This window comes from Littorina saxatilis, linkage group LG8, assembly GCF_037325665.1.
Source record: "Littorina saxatilis isolate snail1 linkage group LG8, US_GU_Lsax_2.0, whole genome shotgun sequence".
Lineage (NCBI taxonomy): Eukaryota > Metazoa > Mollusca > Gastropoda > Littorinimorpha > Littorinidae > Littorina > Littorina saxatilis.
In genome coordinates this window covers 39,560,859-39,585,215 of record NC_090252.1, presented here as the reverse complement: position 1 = coordinate 39,585,215, position 24,357 = coordinate 39,560,859, and the positions used below count along the sequence as shown (strand labels likewise).

Sequence of the window (24,357 nt, the reverse complement as noted above, 5' to 3'; positions counted from 1 at the left end):
TAATGAGTGATGGGTCACCAATTTATACAGTCAAAGCAGTACACAAGGGAATTTACGGGGAAAACATGTTCAAGCAGGGACCAGTTAACTATACACACTTTATGTGCCTAATTAGGTTAACTAATTATCTGCGTTCATGAATCATTCTGAAATGTGTCCCCCCAATTACTCACAGAGAGCATGGTATCAAAAGAAAGCTTACGTTATTAAAAACACAACGCTTCCAAAATCAATCAAACTAGTCGATGAACGCATCCACACGACGCATTTGACAATGGAAACTGTGGTCACCATTATGAAGGTTACCTCCCCCTTAATCAGCAGAGGGAAGTTCCAAGTTAACTCTGCACTAGATTCTTATTATGGACCAATGTCGTTCCATTTGTGACTGAGGTTTGACTTCTCAAAGTATTTACCCCCCCCCCCCCCACCCCGTCCTTCGCAAGAAAACACTGAAAGTCGACAGTCTTGTCACCCAGTGTGGTATGCAGGAGGTAGACGATCTCTCTCTTTCTCTATCTCTGTCTTTCTCTCTCTGGCTGTGCTTCTCTCTGTCTTTCTCTATCTCTGTCTTTCTCTATCTCTGTCTTTCTCTCTCTGGCTGTGCTTCTCTCTGTCTTTCTCTATCTCTGTCTTTCTCTATCTCTGTCTTTCTTGTTCTGGCTGTGCTTCTCTCTGTCTTTCTCTATCTCTGTCTTTCTTGTTCTGGCTGTGCTTCTCTCTCTCTCTCTCTGTCTCTCTGTGTCTCCCTCTGTCTCTCTTCCTTCTTACTATCTATATTATGTGCGTCTGTATTTGTATAAGGGACAGGTTGTTATATTAGGCTTTGCCTAAAACCTCTATCGTTTGGTAATAAAGTTCAGTTTCTCTCTCTCTCTCTCTCCCTCTCTCTCTCTCTCTCCTCTCTCTCTTTCTCCTCTCTCTCTCCTCTCTCTCTCCTCTCTCGGCTCTCTCTCCTCTCTCGTTCTCGTCTCTCTCTCTCCTCTCTCTCTCTCCTCTCTCTCTCTCCTCTCTCTCTCCTCTCTCTCTCTTTCTCGTCTCTCTCCTCTCTCTCTCCTCTTTCTCTCTCTCTCTTTCTCTCTCTCTCACACTCAGGTTGTGTATGCCGGACGGTCAGTCCGGCGTCAATGGATCTCACAGTTTCTCCAACTCTCCATCCTCCCCTCCCCCTCCCCCACCCCCACCACCCCTTTTCTCGCAGCACCACAAGAGCACCATTGTCCGTAATGTTGACCGTTCCATTTCCACGTGGAAACAAAACCCCTCAGCTCCGCCAGCACAAAACCCCACCGACAAACAGTGCGTGCAAGCTGTTTGTTTGCCTCCGCATGCCTCTCGGCCCGCGTGCAAATTGACAGGGGGCATCTTTTTAACGTCGCACCGCCTGCCACACGAGGGAGTCAAGGGAGGTAACAACAATGGGTGGGAGTCATCTTGCTTTTGACATTGTGCACCTTTTTCTGTTTCTTTTTCTGTCTGGTGTCTGTGTCAGATTTGGGGAGAATCTTCCGTGAGGTGAAATGTGGGGGTGGGGGTTGTGAGTTGGTTTAAAGGCACAGTGCTCTCCGTGCAAACAATTCGACTTATAAGGGCAAAATTAGGCTACATCTGCGCAGAGTCAGCGGCGGCACAGACGACGCACTGCAGATTATTGAGGTAATCCTTTTTTTTTAACAGCTGCGTGAAAAAAAAACAGGCCAAGTAATCGTCATAATCCATATCGCAGCATACAGCGCCGCTGACTCTGCCGCAAAAAAAAGAGTAAATATTAAGGGGCTTATTGTCCGTCAGGTCTTAATTGCCTATAATTATTGGACATGAATTGGTTTATACGATTTGAGTTTTTACGCCCTCACGGCTTTTTGATGTATGCGTGTTTAGGTTATCAGCCATCTGCACTTATGGTAGAATGACCAAGATCTTTAACTTGCCATTGTGGTGACACGGGGGTGGGAGATGGATACCGTCTCTGGGTCTGCACATAAAGTTGACCCGTGTCCGTCCCGGCCCGGATTCGAACCAGCGACCTTTCGATCACAAGTCCAGTGCTCTACCACCCGAGATACCCGGGACCCCAAAGACTCTGCCGCAGGTATAATGTACCCCCTTAACTATCAATATCACATATCTGGCCAGGCTTTTGCATGAAATAAGGTCATACCTCTCCACTTGGACTCATGCCAACAATCAATCGCCTGGGTGCGATCTGTGCAGAGCTGGAGTTGCTGAAAAAATGGATTTCTGAGTGGACACCAGTGGCTTTTTATGAAATTGATTCACGGAAAAAATGCTCACTCTGCACAAGAAGCAGTCTGAGTTTTAATTTTGTGGTATGTGTCCAAGTGGCGGGATGTTCTTATCCCTAATAGCCTGGCCAGATCTGAAACAGTGAGCCGGTGTAACACGAGAAAATTACTCCCACGAGATTTTTACTCCGGAGTAAACATTTCGTACGAAAAAGTTACCCCCTTTACGAAAAAAGCACTCCCCCATTGCACGAGAAAATTACTCCCCAAGACAGGTGAGTTCCGAGTAAACATTTCGTACAAAAATGTTACTCCCCTGACGAATAAATAACGAATAAATTACTTCACCCCAACACGAGCAATTTAACTTCCCATGCCAGGTGTACGAAATGTTTACTCCCTTGTCCCCTGTTAGTCTTGGTGGTGGAAGGGGTGGAAGGAGGATAGCGCGACATTCGTGTGCGCGAGATCACTTATTGGCATTATCTTTTCGCCGCGCATCCCATTTTTGCGTTAGAGATTTTTACTGGAAGTAAAAAAAATGGGGAGTAAAAATTTCGTGGAGGGAGTAATTTTTTCGTGCCTTGGGGAGTTCTTTTCTCGTACGAAAAGTGTACTCGGAGTAAGAATTTCGTACGAAATATTTACTCCGGAGTAAATTTTTTGTGGAGTAAAAATTTCGTGTTACACCGGACTGTTTTAACTGGAAAGATTGTGCATTTTAACAACTTGAATGGGGTGAAATCATTGCACAAGAACAATATCATTCAGAACGTTGGAGATAGCATACCGAAGGCGCCATTTTGGAAAGTTTTCTGACGATTTGGACCTTAACAAGTTCAATGGAATTTCAGAACCTTCCTTTTACAATGATAGATTTAAACATGAAGACGGCCGTGTGAACTGAGAAAGGATACACATCTTGAATTTGTCCCGCATAGCCACATCTGTTGAGGGGACGTCAAAAGAACTACCAAACATTACTCCTATTTGACTGTTTTGGCCTCCGAGTATAATTTACATTCATTTTAAGTTGATTACGGAAAAGGGAGCCGAGAGAGGAAGAGCCCTTGAGTGTATGTGTGTCACTGTGTGTGTGTACGTGTGCGCGCGTGTGCTTTGAGTGTGTGTGTGTGTGTGTGTGGGGGTGTGCGCGCGTGTGCGTTGAGTGTGTGTGTGTGTGTGTGTGCGTGTGCGTGTGTGTGAGCGAGCGGGCGTGCTGCGTCGGTTTCAGTCAGTGATTTCTCAGACAGTCTTGATGTTTTGAGTGCAATTGTGGACTTTGAGTGAATTAGATGTATTTTATGTTTTAAACCGCCTGACACTGCAAGGCAATTTTTCTTGTTTTTATAAGGACATTAAAATCTGTGAGTCTTTGAGTCTTGACTGGGAAACAACATCCGAGGCATGAAGGCTCCTAGTATTGTTTGGCCACACCTTGTCGATGTGTCGCTGATCTTGTCCCCCTTACAACCCCCTCGACCTGCCCCCCCCCCCCCCCCTCCCTCGCGACCTGACACTCTCCCAAACGTCAAGGTAATGTGGAGCACACTGTGAATGTTTCAAGATGTTGACATTGCAGCAATCATTGGAGGTGAAACCAAACGGGTAAAGGTTATACAGAGATGTAGAACAGTTAGAGAATTGTATTCAGATTTGAATTATTGGAAGAAAATGGTATAATACCATCATCCAGCAAGGATTCTTTTTACTGCGAACATTCTCACAGACTACAGAACAAGGGAAGCAACTTCAAAATGACGGTGAGCTCTTGCCGAGTTGCCTCCCATGTCTTGATTTTCTGACCAGTACAGAGAGAGAGAGAGAGAGAGAGAGAGAGAGAGAGAGAGAGAGAGAGAGAGAGAGAGAGAGAGAGAGAGAGAGAGAGAGAGAGAGAGAGAGAGAGAGAGAGACGGTTCACTGTAGTTACATGTAACAATGATTTGATATACATTGTGTCAAAGGTCGGGGACACTCAAACGTTCACAGTAAATCAGACCCACAAACATAGGCGTTACAATGACGATCAGTCAACAGATGAATCAAAATGAAAATATGAAACCAAGTACAAAAGCATAAAACCACACACACACACACACAGAAGTAGACACACGAGCGCGCACACACACACACACACACAGACACTAACATACACATACTAACAGACACAGACACTTGTATAGAAAGACAGACAGGCACACACGCGCTCGCATAAATGCACGCACGCGCTTGCACACGAACGCGCGCGCACACACACACACACACACGTTCTTGACAAACAATAACACAGGCAGCCAAACCGACCAATCAGTTGACACACAAGCAGACCGACCGATAGACATTCACTGAAGCAGACGCAGGAAACGAAACAGACTGTGAAGCGGAGGATGTCGCTGTCTTCGAATCCACGCTTGTGGGACAACCTAAACGTCAGCACAACAGACATTGGTATCTTTGATATCTTTAGCTCTGCTAAATAGATCGCCATTCAAGACTCAAAGATGTTAATGTCCTCATAAATACAAGGACAATTGCCTTGCAGTGTCAGGCGGTTTAAAACATAAAATACATATAATTCACTAAAAGTTCACAATTGCACTATAAACATCAAGATTTTTTGTGAAACCACTCACTGAAACATACAAGAACAATAAAGAGAGGAATGCTGGTTGTTCCATCAATGTATACACATAAGTAGTTCCGTTGAAAAAATAAAATATAAAATAACTTGTTTTACAATGTGGAAATCAAAACTCCAAAATAATCGTTCTCATTCATCCCTACGTAACATTACGTGGCAATAAAGAACCCTACCATCAACTGTCTAAATCATTATGCCTCGGACATCTGTCCATTTGATCACACACCAAGCTTTAGTGACTTTCTTGCAGAGAGTAAAAAACGGCATTTTTTTAACGAATTAATCACTGTCTTGGCAGATTTAATCACTGTACTGTGTGTGTGTGTATGCGTGTGTGTGTGAGCATTCTAGTTTGTGCATGTCTGCTTGTTGCGAGCACTTTTTCTTTTTTCTCTTCCGGCTTCCTTTTTATTGAGATAATGCGCATCCGCAGATCGTTTTTTAGAGAGTTGTCTTTTCTTCTTCCGGTTCCGGTTGATTTGAGAACGCGTAGATTCAGGCTGCAGTCTGTTGTATGTGTTTGTTTGCGTGTTTTGACTGTGCATTGTGGTGCACTGTTACACAATTTTGATTCTGAGTATTATCATGCATGCATGTATGTGTACTCTTTGATGAGTATTTTCTTTTTTATTTGAGACAAATTGTATTAATTGTACATTTTGTGTTGTGTTTTGATCGAACTTGTAAAGCGCTTCGAGCTGTGGAGAAGCGCTGTATGAATGTTCCATTATTATATTTATAAACAGCGTATAGTGGGGAGGGGGGGGGAGCCCAAGTAATTAAGCGTGGCTGAAGTACTCGATCAGGTTCCGCACGTGAATTAATGACGTCAAAAGCCAACAACATGGAGGTCGAGTAGTCTTGACAAGAGAGAGGGAGAGTTATTTTTTATCTTGAGTAGTTTACGTCAAGACTTTGTGTTTAATGACGTAAAAAAAAAAAAAAAGTAAAACATGGTATTTGGTTCCACTTGGGCATGCCGTGCACAGTCTGTAGCCCCAGAACGTGATCACGGGAAATGTTAATCACATCTTGGCGGGAGATGCCCACCGGCATACGGCAAACACAGTTCCGTTTGGCTGGCAACACTACAAGTATGGGTAGTCATGTGGGAGAGTTGTGTGAGTGTTTTGACGGTTTATATCCTTCTCTAAGACAAAAAGAGTTAAGACAAATCATTACTCCAACAGTGCTCTGGGGCTGTCTACATCTGTAAGTTCTGCTGCAGTCCCACTTTCTCACCATCACTTTGCTCTGTTAGCTGCATACGTCTCTCTGGTCGGAACAGGACCTTGTTGATCTAAGCCGTCCTTCTGCACTGCTGGGAAAAGTGGTGGAGTCTGGTCATTTGCTTTCTGATCTGATTTGTGTGAGTTATTATCTCGTCTCTGTCTGTCAGCGTTTGTTTTTGGATCTTCGCCGACCTTCTGCATTTCTTGGACAAGTGGTTGAGTCTGGTCATAATTATGAGTCATCATCTCGTCTCTGCCTGTCATCGTTTGCGTTTTGAACTTCGTCGACCGTCTGCTTTACTTGGGGAACTGTTTGCGCCTGGTCATCTGCTTTCTGATCTGACTTGTTTGCATCGTCGTCCCGATTATACGTTGCCTTCTTTATTTGGAAACCGCTACTATAGAACCCATGCATATTTGTAGCTGTAGTACTTGTGCTCCTTGCTATTGCGGGATCTTCGAAAGGACTTTCCAGCCAACTTAATGTGGAAAAATATCGGTCAGTGAATTTCGAAGTTCTTGTGTGCTCTGCGTTTACGATACCCTTTGGGTATGATTGTTTTCTCGCTTCTTGTGGGTCAAACAGTTCATTTTGATTATCTGGACTGGTGTTCGCCTGAGGTAAATGGCGTGTTGTAGCGTCTGAAGAGTCTGTGCTTCCCTCCCATGGAGAAACCACCTCCACCTGCTTTTCTGTTGTACCCGCGTCTGCTAGGGACGAATGTCGTCGCTTTAATTCAGCGGCATCTTGATCGACCTCCTTCTTATCCCAGGTAAACCTGGAAGACATCAGCTTCCCACACGAGACACAGAACAGGAAGCTGAGAAGACACACGCCAGCACCCCCGCATAAAATACACCTGAGGAAACGGGAGCATTTTGAAGGTGGTCCTGTATCTGAAGACTCGTCATCGTCCACCCCCTTCTCCTTCCCCTCTTCATCCTTGCCTCCGACATGAAGGAAGGGCAGCCACCCCGCGTTGCCAAGGACCTGGCATATCTGGATAAGGGTAGCAATGAAAGCCCAGGAGAGGGGGGCACCGACAGTAACCCCCACCACTATCTGCTGGTTTGGGGTCAGCAGTGGCTCCGCCTCCTCCGGGACCGCTAGGAGGAAATAGTAAGCTTAGGTATACATGCAGTCACAATGTCAACCAAACAAGAAAAGCAAAAGCTTTATACGACTCCCCTTCGTCATGTTCCATTACACTCACTAAATAACAGTGGAATGCTTTTAAGACCCCCCCCCCCCCCCCTGATTGGTGAGGCCAAAACGAAAAATATGTCTGTTTCCGGTAACATCGCCGAAAAAAATAGGGTCGGTCGGTCGTTTTTTTAAAAATATTTTTTTAACCTTTTTCTTACGTTTTCAGAGGGATTCCCGGCGTCATTGGCCACCATGGTTTTTTTTCGCGTGACGACGGAAACGGGAGGTAAGTCTCTTCGATTGTGAAGTCTCATCGACCGATTACCTCCCGGGTTGTTCTTTTTTTTGTTTTTTTTGTTTTGTGTGTGCGAAAAGCGAAAAAAACACTTTAGGGTCGGCGCTTAAAAATAGGGTCGGTCGGGTTACCGAAAACAGACATATTTTTTTAATTTTCGTTAACGACCCTGTTGTCTCAGCTTGTTTGAGATCTTAAAAGGAGGGTTCCACAGTATATGAATACAAAAAAAGGTTTGCTGTTCTACCACCATCAAATAATGTCCAAGAGAACTTTGATTTCCTACGAATTGTCCCAAACTCGATCGTAATTCGACCTGACCTATCAATGTATTTAGTTATTCAATCCTAAGACTATCACACATACTTGCCCCACCCCAACCTCCCTTCCGGCCACCATCATCACTAACGTCCTACTCAACATCCTCTACATTATGAGAGAGAAAAAAAAGAGAAAACAACACAAAAACCATTAAAACAAATTTGTTTACCCAGTTGCATTCGAGTTCACAGGATTGATTCTGGGCTGGCTGTGTGGTACACACACTCTGTACCAGACACTTTAGTGACATCTTTTCTGACACAATGCCATCATATACAACATGACGTCATCCCCACTATCAATCAATCAATCAATAAGAAGCTTATATCGCGCGTATCCCGTGGGTACAGTTCTAAGCGCTTGTCGAAGAGCTGTCAACACAGGACTAACAGAAAGAAAAAAAAACAGAAAAAACCCCATCTACAGACGGACATAAACCCTATCACACACTAGCAGACCCTAATAAACATACAACACTAGTCTAGTTAGGACTAAAATACCCCAGACATTGACATGTGACCTCAAATCAAACAATGACATCATACTTTGATGAATGAAGACTTATTTCCTTGATAGTGTAGTTGATATCTTTACACACACACCCACACCCACACCCACACACACACACAAAGAGCCAGCCGGTTTACCATCGGTGCAGAGTGGAGGTGTCCATCCATCCAGACAGTCCGGACAGTGGCCAGTGGTGGTGTTACACGTCTGGTTACCAGCACAGCGACCACACGTTTGCGAACAATTCGTGCCGAACGTGTTAGTCTCACAGCCTATGCAAAGATATTTGAGATCACTTCACCTGAAATTCTGTAACTGCTCCTAAACGATAACAAAATTAGAAAAGCAAATGCTTTATACAACGCCCCTTCGTCATGTCCCAGGGCAGGTGGGCAGTGCACTATGCTTTTTTTAAATTTGAATGTTTTATTTTGTTTGAATGTTATTTTATGAAAGTAATGAATAAACAATGATAAATGATAGTCACTTTTTGTATTTTGGGTTGCTGGTTTTTGTTTTACGCGACAAAAACAGTCAACAACAGACAAAACTGGAGCACAGGGGGAAAATAATATTTCAGCAGATATGATTGTCACACTTCTAATTATTGTTATATTTTATCTTTCTGGGTATGCTCTAGGGGATTACGAAGCAGATTTTGATTATTATATTTATATTTGGAGTTAGGGACATTTCTTTGTTACAACCGTCAAACTTTAGGGTAACCCCTGCACACATTTTGTTTGAAATAACCTGGTTATGACTGTAATACAATGGCAACAAAATCCTTTCGTAATCCCCCAGAATGTGATATTCTGCACAAACTGCACAAAAAGTTATTGCTCTAGCTAAATTACAGCCAGAGAAATCGCAACACCACAGATGCAACTGCCGCAAAAATGGCCGACATGAGAAAAACGACGTTGAAGATAAACTATTCAAATATTGTCTTTATTGACACATAAATATGACACTTTAGACAAAAACACAGACACACATGCATTTTAGGTATGTTATGAGACCATTATCTGCAACAAAAATTAAAAAAGGGTTTTGATCAATTTGTCCATTTTGCACTGGCCCACCTCCCCTTAAAAGGAGCATTCTACTGTATACAATTCAACATTATTTGCTGTTCTTCCCTTATAAAATAATGTGCAAGAGAACGTTGATGTTACCTACTATAATTGCCCCAAAATTAACCCTCATGCGACCTGATATATTTATTCATTTAGTTATGTTATATGAAATCTTATATTGCGCGCGTATCTCCAGACTCGGACTCAAGGCGCAGGGATCTATTCATGCCGTGTGAGATGGAATTTTTTACACAATACATCACGTATTCACATCGACCAGCAGATCGCAGCCATTTCGGCGCATATCCTACTTTTCACAGCCTATTATTCCAAGTCACACGGGTGTTTTGGTGGACATTTTTTTTATCTATGCCTATACAATTTTGCCAGGAAAGACCCTTTTGTCAATCGTGGGATCTTTAACGTGCACACCCCAATGTAGTTATTCAATCCTAAGAATATCCCAGTAACATATTGCTCCACCCCACAACCCTCGAGCCCCTTTCCCACCACCACCCCTAACCTCATACTCAACACCCTCCAAATTTCGAGAGAAAAAGGAAAATAGCAAGAACACAACATAAATCATGCGACCTGACATATTATAATTCATCCAGTTATTCAATCCTTAAAATATCCCTGAAACAAACATGCCCCACCCACACCCCCTTCCCACAACCATCAATAACCTCGTATTCAACACCCTCCAAAGTTGGAGAGAGAAAAAGAAAATAACAAGAACACAAAATAAATCATAACAATGTGTTTGCCCCAGTTGCATCCACATTGACAGATTGATACTTGGCTGACCAAGCCAACAAAAATGTGTCATCAGACAACTTCAGTGACCACATTTGTGACAATGATGGCATATGATGTCACCACTACTAGTCTAGCCATGACGAAATTACCCGGGACACTAAGCTCTGAGTTCAAATAACTCAAACAATGACAGTTTGATGAAGTGGCGACTTATTTCCTTGTTATCTTTGTTTTTTTGTTTGTTTGTTTGCTTAACGCCCAGCCGACCACGAAGGGCCATATCAGGGCGGTGCTGCTTTGACATATAACGTGCGCCACACACAAGACAGAAGTCGCAGCACAGGCTTCATGTCTCACCCAGTCACATTATTCTGACACCGGACCAACCAGTCCTAGCACTAACCCCATAATGCCAGACGCCACTAGATTGCCAATTTTAAAGTCTTAGGTATGACCCGGCCGGGGTTCGAACCCACGACCTCCCGATCACGGGGCGGACGCCTTACCACTAGGCCAACCCTGCCGGTCCCTTGTTATCTCAGATGCTATGTTTAGCAGTAATTGATCTTCTCTGGCAAACATTTTCATGTCGTGACCTTTAAATTTGACAAAAACAAATCAAAAACATCAGAGAAATCTGCATTGTTTAGTTTTTAGGAACCGAACATGACCCCGCTGTGTCAACGAAACTGGGGTCACCTCGGGAGATTATCAAACCCTAGAAGTTTTCAAAGTTGCAAAGCTCTAGCTTCAAAAACACCGAGATAACCTCCATGACCCCGCTGTGACTCCAACATTCGACGAGGGTTGACCAACCTGGGGTCACTTTGTGAGGTCATCAAACCATAAAAGTGTGCAAAGATTTAAAGTTGTAGCTGAAAAACATCTGAGATAACCTCAAAGTTAAATTTTTTGGCCACGGCCGGACGGACGGACGGCCGGGCGTCCATACAAAAAGACACATATGAATACTAAGACTCACCCACTACTCAGGTGAGTCAAACATCGTAAGAACCGATAACACGTATGGGAACACTGGCATGCCGCTTCTTCCCTGCACGTTGACATACCTGTCAGTCAAAACTAATTTAGAAAAACAGTCCCACTCTTCACAGGAAGCTGCCCCGCCACTGATGCTTGGTATGTTTACAAGCGGAGAGCTGTTTTCAAGCCAGGAACTATCATTACAAGAAGTTAGGCACCTTCAAGCTAAAGAGGTCTATGTGCTACTTTGGTAGACACGGAAGCGTCGCTCACCTTTGTCTTCGACAGTCACCTTGACAGAATAAGTTTCGTAAAAGTCCCCAACAGAAAACACGTAGCAAGCGTATGTCCCTGCGTCACAATCTGTTACTGGACAAAACAGAAGGGATATACTTACGCGACTCACGCTCGTTTGTGTAATACATGCAACTTTATAAGTTCTCACTTTAAAAAAAAAAAAAAAAAAAAAAAAAAAAAAAAAAAAAAAAAATCGCTTTTTTCTAACTCAACCCCCCTGTGACCTTGCAGTTGAGGGTCAAGCATACCTTGGTCAAGTTCTACTCAACCGTTAACACTGTCATCAAGTGATAACACACTTTGCAGCAGGCGAAACAGTGCATTATTTTTAAACGCGACAACGACACGCTAAGAAGCTAACAGGTGTGATTAGTACAGATCAGTCTCATTTACCTGTCTGAATGGTCAGCGTCATTCCACATGGCTTTGACCGTTGACACGATTGGGTAATTACTTCCTGACCAATGTTTTCAGGGCACGTTTGATTTACAGTGCTGCAAAGTATGGAGCCGCTTGGACAGTGTTCTCTGAAAAAGAAACAACAAATCGCGTAAGGCGAAAATACAACATTTAGTCAAGTAGCTGTCGAACTCACAGAATGAAACTAAACGCAATGCTATTTTTCAGCAAGACCGTATACTCGTAGCATCGTCAGTCCACCGCTCATGGCAAAGGCAGTGAAATTGACAAGAAGAGCGGGGTAGTAGTTGCGCTAAGAAGGATAGCACGCTTTCCTGTACCTCTCTTTGTTTTAACTTTCTGAGCGTGTTTTTAATCCAAACATATCATATCTATATGTTTTTGGAATCAGGAACCGACAAGGAATAAGATGAAAGTGTTTTTAAATTGATTTCGACAATTTAATTTTGATAATAATTTTTATATATTTAATTTTCAGAGCTTGTTTTTAATCCGAATATAACATATTTATATGTTTTTGGAATCAGAAAATGATGGAAAATAAGATGAACGTAAATTTGGATCGTTTTATACATTTTTATTTTTTTTTACAATTTTCAGATTTGTAATGACCAAAGTCATTAATTAATTTTTAAGCCACCAAGCTGAAATGCAATACCGAAGTCCGGGCTTCGTCGAAGATTACTTGACCAAAATTTCAACCAATTTGGTTGAAAAATGAGGGCGTGACAGTGCCGCCTCAACTTTCACGAAAAGCCGGATATGACGTCATCAAAGACATTTATCAAAAAAAATGAAAAAAACGTTCGGGGATTTCATACCCAGGAACTCTCATGTCAAATGTCATAAAGATCGGTCCAGTAGTTTAGTCTGAATCGCTCTACACACACACGCACACACACACACACACAGACGCACATACACCACGACCCTCGTCTCGATTCCCCCCTCGATGTTAAAACATTTAGTCATAACTTGACTAAATGTAAAAAGAACATTATGTGTTAAAAACAAGTCAAAAACAACATGTCCTCGCTGTAACTTCCAAAATGGAGGAGGGCACGTATGCACCAAATGTGTGTCCTGTTTGAAGAATACCGGTCACTGCAGTGTGTAAAATTTGGCGGCTGTAGCTTTAAAAACTCCAGAAAGCGTGTGCGTGTGTGTGTGTGTGAGTGTGTGTGTGTGTGTGTGTGTGTGTGTGTGTGTGTGTGTTAGATTTACACAAATAAATCTTTCTCAAAGAACGGCCAGATACGTACACTGAAAACGATACTTTGCCTTGTACTGATAGATCCTGCGATGCCTGACTGTTGACTGCAGCTTGAACTGGAAAATAATCGAACCTTTGAACATTGAAAATCATTATTGCCATTAATTTGCTTTGTTCACTGTCAATTAAAGGTTACTTAAACACAACAAGAATCATTTAATCTAACGGGATAATCGTTCACAGCTCCTACTATCATCGTTTTCATTATCATCATTTTTAACCAAATCACCATTAACGTAGCATCATCTTCTGTGTTGTTACGTCATGTCTTCGTCATCTTCGTCATATTTAACAAAGTCATCATCATCGTAGCATCATCTTCTTTGTTGTTATTTCATCAAAATCGTCATACTTGAACCATGACAGGAGCACCGTTGTCCTCCTTTTTATATTTAGTCAAGTTTTGACTAAATATTTTAACATCGAGGGGGAATCGAAACGAGGGTCGTGGTGTATGTGCGTGTGTGCGTGTGTGCGTGTGTGTGTGTGTCTGTGTGTGTGTGTAGAGCGATTCAGACTAAACTACTGGACCGATCTTTATGAAATTTGACATGAGAGTTCCTGGGTATGAAATCCCCAGACGTTTTTTTTCATTTTTTTGATAAACTAGCAGTTAAGCCCGGCTTCGCCCGGGAGTAAGCGGAGCCCTGTAGCAATTTAAGACGCTCGCTATCCCATTATCATTAGCTTTACCTCCTTTGTTTGGATACAAAAAAAGAGTTATCTCCCTTACCTTCTAGAAATTTCCGGAACTGTCCAGTTAATTTTTCTTTCTTCATTTCTTCCCCTCATAGGAGCAATAGCGAGTCTCTAATATCACTGGCATGATGTGCTTGCTACAGGTGAACAGTAGGCACTGAACTGGTCTTGCACCATATAGGCTGTATTCAATAAATGGGAGGTCCATAATCTGAGAAAGGAAACAATGAATCAAGAAACTAAAACCCAGGTGCACATCTGCGGCACCTAGGGAGTGTACGTGCACACTATCTTGTTCCTGCCTCTTGCCATCTCAGAGGTATGGCGACCACAGACAGACACACACACACACACACACACACACACAGACAGACAGACACTCTCTTTCTCTTCGCCCGGGAGTAAGCGGAGCCCTGTTGCAATTTAAGACGCTCGCTATCCCATTATGATTAGCTTTACCTCCTTTGTTTGGATACAAAAAAAGAGTTATCTCCCTTACCTTCTAGAAATTTCCGGAACTGTGCAGTTAATTTTTCATTCTTCATTTCTTCCCCTCATAGGAGCAATAGCGAGTCTCTAATATCACTGGCATGATGTGCTTGCTACAGGTGAACAGTAGGCACTGAACTGGTCTTGCACCATTATAGGCTGTATTCAATAAATGGGAGGTCCATAATCTGAGAAAGGAAACAATGAATCAAGAAACTAAAACCCAGGTGCACATCTGCGGCACCTAGGGAGTGTACGTGCACACTATCTTGTTCCTGCCTCTTGCCATCTCAGAGGTGTGGCGACCACAGACAAAAAAGAGTTATCTCCCTTACCTTCTAGAAATTTCCGGAACTGTCCAGTTAATTTTTCATTCTTCATTTCTTCCCCTCATAGGAGAAATTATAGCGAGTCTCTAATATCACTGGCATGATGTGCTTGCTACAGGTGAACAGTAGGCACTGAACTGGTCTTGCACCATATAGGCTGTATTCAATAAATGGGAGGTCCATAATCTGAGAAAGGAAACAATGAATCAAGAAACTAAAACCCAAGTGCACATCTGCGGCACCTAGGGAGTGTACGTGCACACTATCTTGTTCCTGCCTCTTGCCATCTCAGAGGTATGGCGACCACAGACAACAAAGAGTTATCTCCCTTACCTTCTAGAAATTTCCGGAACTGTCCAGTTAATTTTTAATTCTTCATTTCTTCCCCTCATAGGAGCAATAGCAAGTCTCTAATATCACTGGCATGATGTGCTTGCTACAGGTGAACAGTTATCTCCCTTACCTTCTAGAAATTTCCGGAACTGTCCAGTTAATTTTTCATTCTTCATTTTTTCCCCTCATAGGAGCAATAGCAAGTCTCTAATATCACTGGCATGATGTGCTTGCTACAGGTGAACAGTAGGCACTGAACTGGTCTTGCACCATATAGGCTGTATTCAATAAATGGGAGGTCCATAATCTGAGAAAGGAAACAATGAATCAAGAAACTAAAACCCAGGTGCACATCTGCGGCACCTAGGGAGTGTACGTGCACACTATCTTGTTCCTGCCTCTTGCCATCTCAGAGGTATGGCGACCACAGACAGACAGACACACAGACAGACACTCTCTTTTATTTATATGTATAGATGTCTTTGATGACGTCATATCCGGCTTTTTGTAAAAGTTGAGGCGGCACTGTCACACCCTCATTTTTCAATCAAATTGATTGACATTTTTGTAAAGCAATCTTCGACGAAGGCCGGACTTTGGTATTGCATTTCAGCTTGGTGGGTTAAAAATTAATTAATGACTTTGGTCATTAAAAATCAGAAAATTGTAATTAAATTTTTAGTTTTTATAAAACGATCCAAATTTACGTTCATATTATTTTTCATCATTTTCTGATTCCAAAAACATATAAATATGTTATATTTGGATTAAAAACAAGCTCTGAAAATTAAAAATATAAAAATTATGATTAAAATTAAATTTCCGAACTCGATTTAAAAACAATTTCATCTTATTCCTTGTCCGTTCCTGATTCCAAAAACATATAGATATGATATGTTTGGATTAAAAACACGTTCAGAGAGTTTAAGGACCCCAACAGGCTTTTTGAAAGGTCAGATAAAGCAGTTTGGGTTGATTTAATGATATAGGTAAGCATCTAAAGATGCAAAAACCGATCAGTAAATCACAGGTTTTGTGTTGCATCAGTCTAATTTTACACAAAATGCATGCCCAAAAAGTGGCCAAATTCGTCTGCTACGCGAGACTTCAAATTCCCCGCGGCGGCAAGCCCTTGGCTGTGACGTCACACCCAGGCAGCGGAAGCGAAAGTAGCGACGCTCGGTCTGCGTCTTTGCTGCTGCCGTGGATGCGCGTGTACTCCCGACACCATGCCGAGAGAGTGTGCTGCTGCCGAATGTTCGGAGTACAAACAAAGGACTCGGGCTTGAGTTTTCATGTCTTTCCATCGGACTGAAGGCTCAAGCAGGAATGGGTCGTAAAAATGAATCGGCTGGACCCAAACACAAAGAAACTGTGGAAGCCGGGTCAGCGCGATGTACTTTGTTCGAGGCATTTTGAAGCATCCTGCTTCACTATGCGCACGCGGTTGAGCCGCGAAGAGGGAATAGCTTACGACGCACAGTTGGAGCCGGATGCAGTTCCAACAATCTTTCGCCACTGCATGGAAGACCCAAGGAAACGGGGTACATCGCATGCTGACCACACGCGACCTGCGTACCTAAAGCGCAGGAGGAAGGAGGTGAGATGGCAATGTGTTTATTGGATATGTATTTGGGGGGCGATAGGCATAGGCAGCTGGTGTTTTGTTCGTGTCACAGACTTTGATGATACTTTACACCATTTGCAGCACACTAGCACTCACTTGTTACTCTGCAAAACACAACTTTTCTTCTCATTTTTGTTACCCACAGTTGGGGGGAGGACTTCGGTGTAGGTTTAGAATTTTCTGTAAAAACAGATCAAATCACAAGGAAGGAAAGGAGCAGAGGAGATAAATGTAATGGGCATGCCATATTCAGAAACTTCATCTTTGAAACAATCATTACTTCATCTTTTAAAACTATTAATAAAATATTTAAAAAAAATTATCAACCTGTTTTGTTGTTGTTGCAATTTCAAGACACAGAAATGTGTACAGAATCGCTCCAAATGAACATTCCTACAGATTGCAAAGCTGAACAAGCCTGTAATACCCTCCCCCACCCCCCAATTATTTTTTTGAATAAAATGTTATGTGTACTTTTTTTCAGAGCAACACTGTAAAAAATTCCCATGCAATGGAGCTGGAAGGGCTACAAAGGGGCCTTGCTGTCCTGAAACGTGACCTCAGCATCAGTCACCTTGTGACAGACAGGCATGTCCAAATCAAGAGCTACATTGCAAGAAACGAGCCTGACATCAAGCACCACTTTGACATTTGGCACATGGCAAAAGGCAGGAACACATTGTTATATGTACATCTTATTTATTTTTTGATGATATAAATCTCTGACAAAATTTATATTTAAGACACGAAGTTGTTGGTCACAAACAGATTCAGAAAACATGTCAAATACAGTCTGCATAACACACACACCCCCCACCCCCCAACATGTCCAAGAAAAGTATTTTCTCCCTTCCATTTCAACTAAATTATCTAACTGTTTTTGTGTCAAACAGGTGTCGGAAAGAAGCTGGAGGCTGCGAACCACAAAGCTGGCTACGGTGCTCTTAGCCTGTGGTCAAAGAGCATAAAAAGTCACATATACTACTGCTCACAGTCTACCGAGGAGAGTGCTACGCGGGTGGAAGAGATCAAGGCCAAGTGGATGTCCATAGCCAATCACATCAGCAATCAGCATCATGGGCATGGAGACCTTTTCCCTCACTGCCTCCATGGTGACTTGACTGATGAACCACGAGCCTGGATCACAAAAGGTAAAACAAATTCCAGTCATCAGAGCTTCAAAATAACCTCATAACCTGTCTTTATATGTGAACAGTGGTACTATTACCTTGAATCAGTGTTTATCAATCATATAAACTCTTGTCTACAGACACCCCAGTTGACCGTTCTCTGGAAGGAGTTATTAAAAGCCCATATCTCCTCCGAGATATTGGGCAGCTGTCTCCCGACGTTCAGACAGCGCACCTGGAAGCATAGCACAGTGTGATCAACCACTTTGCACCAAAGATGCTCCACTTTACCTTTCCTGTTATGCAAGCAAAGTGAGTGCTGTCTTTCAATTTTATTGTTTGGCAAATATTTCTTTCCCTGTAGTATGAAACTAAAAGTATGACAATAAATAAGCTTTATATGGTGGACCTTTTTTTCTCTTTCTGCTGTTCTTTTATACTGCCCTTGGTTTTTTTGCAGAATCTACTTGGCAGCAATGCACACCAACACAAATGCGGGGGGCGAACTGAGGTGGAAGATTGCCAGGCCAAGGGCAAACAAGGGACAACCAACTGCAAAACCTGTCAAGGAAACTATTACTCGCTGTAAGAATATTCACAACTCAAGGCTACTTTTCCTTCAGTTCTAAAGTATGCAAGTTTGTAGATGCTACTATGAAGTAAATCTCAACAGCGGCAAAATATCCAATTTTTAATCACTGCTCACAGTTTACATATCTCTAGTAATGTAAGCATCCAGATATTTGTTTATTTGTTTAAAGGTAAAAATCTGGTCTTCATAATTTGAAAATGTTGCTGTTTCCCATGTTTTAAATCTTGTGCTTGATTTTGTACATAGGCTCTCCTCTCCTCATGTTTTGAAGTCAACCTTTATTTCTCTGTTGCACATTAGGTTACCTGAATGAGCTGTTTGAAGAGGTGGTCACGCTGCGACTGGCCTATGAGAAGGCTCTGCGAGCACAAAGGGACTATCACGGAACGGTGCCAGAGACCCTAAGTGCTACTGCGGGGCCTGTCGACAAAGCCAACGTTGTAGCCAGGCAGCGTCGACGACTCAACTGGCGACCGACAATAGATTAGATTACCTCCACCTGTCCCAAGAAAGGCGAAACGGTCCGAAGAGAATGTTAAACTTTAAAAGTCAAGTCACTGGAATCATAAAGCTTAGACTAGGATGAAGGAATCTTATGATGAACAGAAAAAGTTAACAGATGTACTTACACTTTAGACAGCATATATGAAACCTGTGTAGATCTGCGAAGGAAACTGGTCCCTCACTGTGGCAACAACGCAGGCAGGCACAATCTTCCTGTTTTTCCTGCCCGTAGTGTGCCAGACCCATCTCACGAAATTGCTGTACACAACATGCCGATATGTCCTGGAAAGATACGGGCAACCGTTAGAAGGAAGTATGAAGTTTTCAAACAGTAAATTAAAAATAATGATTCTTGGGGTGTTAAGACTACCAAAGATTAATTTAAAATTAGTGCAGTATTGATCTAATCTTGGTTACTTTTTTTGTTTTTTGTTGTTGTTGTTGGTAGGGCTGGGTGGGTGTGTAGTTCCAGTTGAATTTGAAAAGTTGAAAACATAGTATCACTTCAATAACGATGCTAGAATGATTCAGAGATGAACTGAACAATTGTGAAGCAGTGAGAACTAAATAAATAGCCCATTCTTTGTTACTTTTGGTTTTAGATGAACACAAGTATAAGTTCACATGAACAAGGAGGGTGTAGGGTAGAGTAACCTGATTCATTTTTGTACATGTATGTAGAATCATACAGCCTACCTGTGTGGCTCATCCTTGTTCTCAAACTCTTCTTTCCACCTTTTCCTCAGTGACTGCTTGAACAGGATAATGACGGATTCAATGGTGTACCTGGTATTGACAGATATGTTTTACATTATTGCAAATTTTAAAGTTGTTATTATTATTATTATTATTTAAGTTATTGAGACATCCCAGTGCACTAAGGGATTTATAGAGCAAATCGAGAAAATTCATTATTGAACGAAGCGCATAGCGCTGAGTTCAATAATTATTTTCGAGATTTGCTCTATAAATCCCTTAGTGCACTGGGATTGTTTCAATAACGATATTGTCAGTACCGCCATAGAAAAAAGAAGATTCCAAACGCACATTTTGCTACGCGCATTTGAATAGGCATAACTGTGTGGTTAGGTCGTCAGTGTACAGTAAGATCTACTTTTGTGTGGGGTGTCTCAAGTGTGTCGTGCTTTCGTCACACGCATTTTAATTTCTGTTGGTAAATTCCAGTATAGCGTTAAGCTGAACAGTGATGATCTTTCAGAGAGACCTCATTTGAACTCGGAGAAAGGACTGTACTCTTCGTTATTTGCGATTCGAAACCTCCAGTCGAGGTTCGACGGATTGACTGTGCGGAGTGACTCCCCTTGAATTGACTCGAAGTCGAAGGACTCGACGGTTGCACATTTTCAAAATAAATGTGGCATATTTCTCGTGTTGTATCTTCACTCATCGGGGAGTCTGATACTAAATATGAACGGTAAGAATGCTCTGAACCCTACATGTTTTATATCCCCATCGTTTTTTAGTTCACATTTGCCCAACATGTTAATTTGCTGAGCGGGGTTTATGTCGTCTGCTACTGTGCTAGGCAAGAGCAATCGAACCACTGCAGTCTGCACTGACTGAGTCTGCACGCATGAGGTAATAAGTCTTATATATATGGTAAGAACGTTCTGAACCCTACACGTTTTCGATTACGATTGTTCTTGCCTTGAAATAATAATTACTGAACTGATGCAGTCGTATTTCAGTGTACATAGTCTGCTACGTATGACAGAGTCGATCGAGTCAGTCTTCCAAACTGGTCTGGCTGGTACGTTATCGGAATAACACTTGTGTTTTCTGTTAGCCGCTGGGAATTGTATACTAACTCATCATTTGGTAATGTGGATGATAAGCTACATGCCACTAACACGGCATATGAGAAGAATCTATGCAAGTCGGCGAAAATTAGATGAAACACAGCGGCTTCTATTTTAGATCAGTAGCACTGTGGCACAGGCACATGCAATCTGTCAGAAAAAAAACAACACTTCTGCTTTAATTGAGAAGCAGGGAATTTATGGTCATTTGGTATTGTGGAGAATATAAGCTACATGTCATTAATTAATTCTGAGGATAAGAGCACAGTCTTGCTTAGGCAAAGGGCGGAAGAATACGCTCTGTGGAAAAGTTAGCGCACTCCAAGAGTGCGCTAACAGTTTTAGCGCATCGCCATTAGCCAATCAACTGGTTCACATCAGTCATGTGACACCAGTACTTACTGACAATTATTATTATTATTATTATTATTATTATTATTATTATTATTTAAGTTATTGAGACATCCCAGTGCACTAAGGGATTTATAGAGCAAATCGAGAAAATTTATTATTGAACGAAGCGCATAGCGCTGAGTTCAATAATTATTTTCGAGATTTGCTCTATAAATCCCTTAGTGCACTGGGATTGTTTCAATAACAATATTGTCAGTACCGCCAGAGAAAAAAGAAGATTCAAAACGCACATATTGCAACGCGCATTTGGATAGGCGTAACTGTGTGGTCAGGTTTGTGTCAGATCTACTTTTGTGTGGGCTGTCTCAAGTGTGTCGTGCTTTCGTCACACGCAAACTCTTGTTTTAATTTCTGTTGGTAAATTCCAGTGTAGCGTTAAGCTAAAAAGTGATGATCTTTCATAGAGACCTCATTTAAACTCGGAGAAAGGACTGTGCTCTTAGTTATTTGCGATTCGAAACCTTCATCGAGCTTCGACAGATTGACTGTGCAGAGTGTTGCCCCTTGAATTGACTCCGGCCAAGGCCACGGTTAGCACATTTTCAAAGTAAATGTGGTATGTTTCTCGTGTTGTATCTTCACTCATCGGGGAGACTGGTACTATATATATGAACCGTAAGAATGCTGTGAACCCTACACGTATTATGTCCCCATCGTTTGTTTGTTCACATTTGCCCAACATGTTAATTTGCTGCGGGGTTTATGTCGTCTGCTAGGCGGCTAGGGCAATCGAACCACGGCATGCACTGCACTGCAGTCTCATTTCAAAAACAACAATTGCTCGTCTGCACGCATGAGGCAGGCTGGTAATAAGTTTTATACATGGTAAGAACGTTCTTAACCCTACACGTTTTCGATTCCGATTGTTGTTGCCTTGAAATAATAATTCGGAAACCATTCATTTACTGAACTGATGCAGTCGTATTTCAGTGTAGTCTACTATAACAGAGTCGACTTTCAAATGCTGGTCTAGCTGATACGTTATCGGAATAACACTTGTGTTTTCTGTTTGCCGCTGGGAACTTTATACTAACTCATCATTTAGTAATGTGGTTAATAAGCTACATATGCCACTAACACGGCATATGAGAAGAATCTTTGCAAGTCAAAACGAGAAGAGACCATTTGTGGAAGAGATACAGCCGCTTCTATTTTTAGATCAGTGGTGTGGCACAGGCGCCTGCGATCTGTCAGGAAAAAAACCTTTTGCTTTGAGCCGCAGGAAATGTGTGGTTATTTTTTGGTAAAGTGAAGAATATAAGCTACATGTCATTAATTAATTCTGAGGATGAGAGTACAGTCTCGCTTTGGCAAAGGGCGTAAGAATACGCTCTGTGGAAAAGTTAGCGCACTCCAAGAGTGCGCTAACAGATTTAAGCGCATCGCCATTAGCCAATCAACTGGTTCACATCAGTCATGTGACACCAGTACTTACTGACAATTATTATTATTGCAAACATACGGTGTGAATTACTTGTGAGTGGCCCATGTATGATAACTGAATTGAACTGAAACTAGAAGATTGTATCTGAAGAAAGTTTGTGCGCATGCATATTTGTGTGATTATCATAAGGAGTTGTGAAATTTAAAAAGTAAATTTCCTCTGTGACTATGAAAGTCAGTTGATGTCAGTGTGTGAATGTAACTTGTGACGCGCAGATCAAAGTCATTCTCTTTCATAACTCTATGCAATGTTACGTGCATATACAAAACACAAATAAATACATTCAGTTACCTTGAGAGGCAATTGTCACGGAAACCCTGGTGTGTGGTGATGCACTGCATCCCCTCCCCCCTTAAATTTCCCAGTAACTTGATGGTAATGGTGGCAGCACACCTTCTCCCTCCTTCGCTGGCCAGGCCACACAACACAGTGGCCACACTGACACCATGCCCTGAAATTGAGAAGTCAATAAAATTCTACCTTGTAATACACAACCCATTCATTCTGGTACGGGCATTACTCTCGTGTCTTCACCTTTTTTCTTTTTTGGGGGGAGTAATCACACTTGATTCACAAGTGAAAATTCCGTGTCTCTCCATCATAATACATACATGAATACAGAATGATACACGATACAGTCATAATGTACCGTTGTGAGTAGTAAAGCTCAAACTGAACTTCAGAAACACAGCTGTACTAAATTACGATTCTCACATGAACTTTATACACAAGCCCTTGCACACTAGCGAGGAAATGCTGATACCTGAATTCAAAACAACAAAGCAACACGAAAGAAGTTCTCAGCAGACTGTAGCAGACGACAGGTTTGCCGTGTACGAGTGCATGCTTTTTACCTTGCATCCTTTTCTGCAGCAGGGATGTCATCGCCAGGTTCGTCCACGGTACTGTTCTCGTCGCTGCTGGCACTTTCTTCATCTTCAGATGACCCCAGCAAAGATGCTGGCGGCTCAAAACTGTATGGTTCAGCAGCTGAAGTTGCTTCTGCCATCGTCTCTGGATGTGACGTCATCGGAATTTGACCCAGATTTCACCACTTCCGTAGTCTCGCGGACCGTTCGAGATACAATGGCCGCCAGATCGGAACACAAAAACGCTTCGCTTCAGCCACGACATTCGTCGGATTATGGCCCAACACGATTCCGAAATAAACTAAACACTGTGAGGGAAGGTGAGAAAACAATTTCCTGCGGCATGCATATGTCTGGTTAACCTAAGTCACGCCAAAACGCAAATGAACGTGTTTTTGACACCAAAAACAGCCTGTTATGGTCCTTTAAAAAGAATAGAGATATAGAAAAGCGTGCTATCCTCCTCAGCGCAACCGCTACCGCGCTTTTCTGGATTGTTAATTTTACTGCCTTTGCCACGAGTGGTGGACAGACGATGCTACGAGTGTACGGTCTTGCGGAAAAAATGCAATGCGTTCAGTTTCATTCGGTGAGTTCGACTGAGCTTGACTAAATGTTATATTTTCGCCTTACGCGACTTGTTTTAAAATATGTTTGTTCTCATTGTTATTACGTTTTTGTCTTATCACTGGGAAGTTCGGGTCGCTTCCACCAAGTGTAAAGCTATGACGTGCCATGCGTTAAAACGTTTTTTGGGAGCTACTGAACCAGATCAGAACCACATTTAACAAAGACCTAATTTTGTTATCAAAATAAAAATCATCATCCTTTTGTATCCTCATCTGCACCATTCTCATAATCATTGCAATTATTGTTTTACAATCAGTAACTGGCATTTTT

The 24,357-nt window shown here is 42.2% G+C and overlaps 2 protein-coding genes across 2 annotated transcripts; both read right to left on the bottom strand.

Moving 5' to 3' along the window:
• Positions 1-5,768: 5,768 nt before the first annotated feature.
• On the bottom strand, positions 5,769-12,054 carry LOC138973511 (uncharacterized). The gene is made up of 4 exons (XM_070346221.1): positions 11,908-12,054; positions 11,491-11,586; positions 8,530-8,664; positions 5,769-7,226 (listed from the first exon to the last, which is right to left on the bottom strand). The coding sequence occupies exons 1-4, from the start codon at positions 11,927-11,929 to the stop codon at positions 6,352-6,354; spliced, it is 1,128 nt and encodes a 375-aa protein (XP_070202322.1). The 5' UTR covers positions 11,930-12,054; the 3' UTR covers positions 5,769-6,351.
• Positions 12,055-19,310: 7,256 nt separating this feature from the next.
• On the bottom strand, positions 19,311-23,761 carry LOC138973504 (uncharacterized). The gene is made up of 3 exons (XM_070346211.1): positions 23,443-23,761; positions 22,880-23,039; positions 19,311-19,696 (listed from the first exon to the last, which is right to left on the bottom strand). Exons 1-3 carry the CDS (start codon positions 23,522-23,524, stop codon positions 19,603-19,605), a joined length of 336 nt encoding a protein of 111 aa, XP_070202312.1. The 5' UTR covers positions 23,525-23,761; the 3' UTR covers positions 19,311-19,602.
• Between the last annotated feature and the right edge of the window lie 596 nt (positions 23,762-24,357).

Bases quoted from the DNA above. Each gene is read 5' to 3' on its own strand.
- LOC138973504 (XM_070346211.1), bottom strand. From the start codon at position 23,524: ATGAAGAAAGTGCCAGCAGCGACGAGAACAGTACCGTGGACGAACCTG. The intron at 23,040-23,442 runs GTAAAAAGCATG...TCTCAATTTCAG, and splicing joins GCTGCAGAAAAGGATGCAAG to GGCATGGTGTCAGTGTGGCC. The intron at 19,697-22,879 runs GTAACTGAATGT...TGTCAATACCAG, and splicing joins CGTGACAATTGCCTCTCAAG to GTACACCATTGAATCCGTCA.
- LOC138973511 (XM_070346221.1), bottom strand. From the start codon at position 11,929: ATGACGCTGACCATTCAGACAG. The intron at 11,587-11,907 runs GTAAATGAGACT...TGTTTTGTCCAG, and splicing joins GACGCTGACCATTCAGACAG to TAACAGATTGTGACGCAGGG. The intron at 7,227-8,529 runs GTAAACCGGCTG...ATTTCCTCCTAG, and splicing joins ACCTCCACTCTGCACCGATG to CGGTCCCGGAGGAGGCGGAG.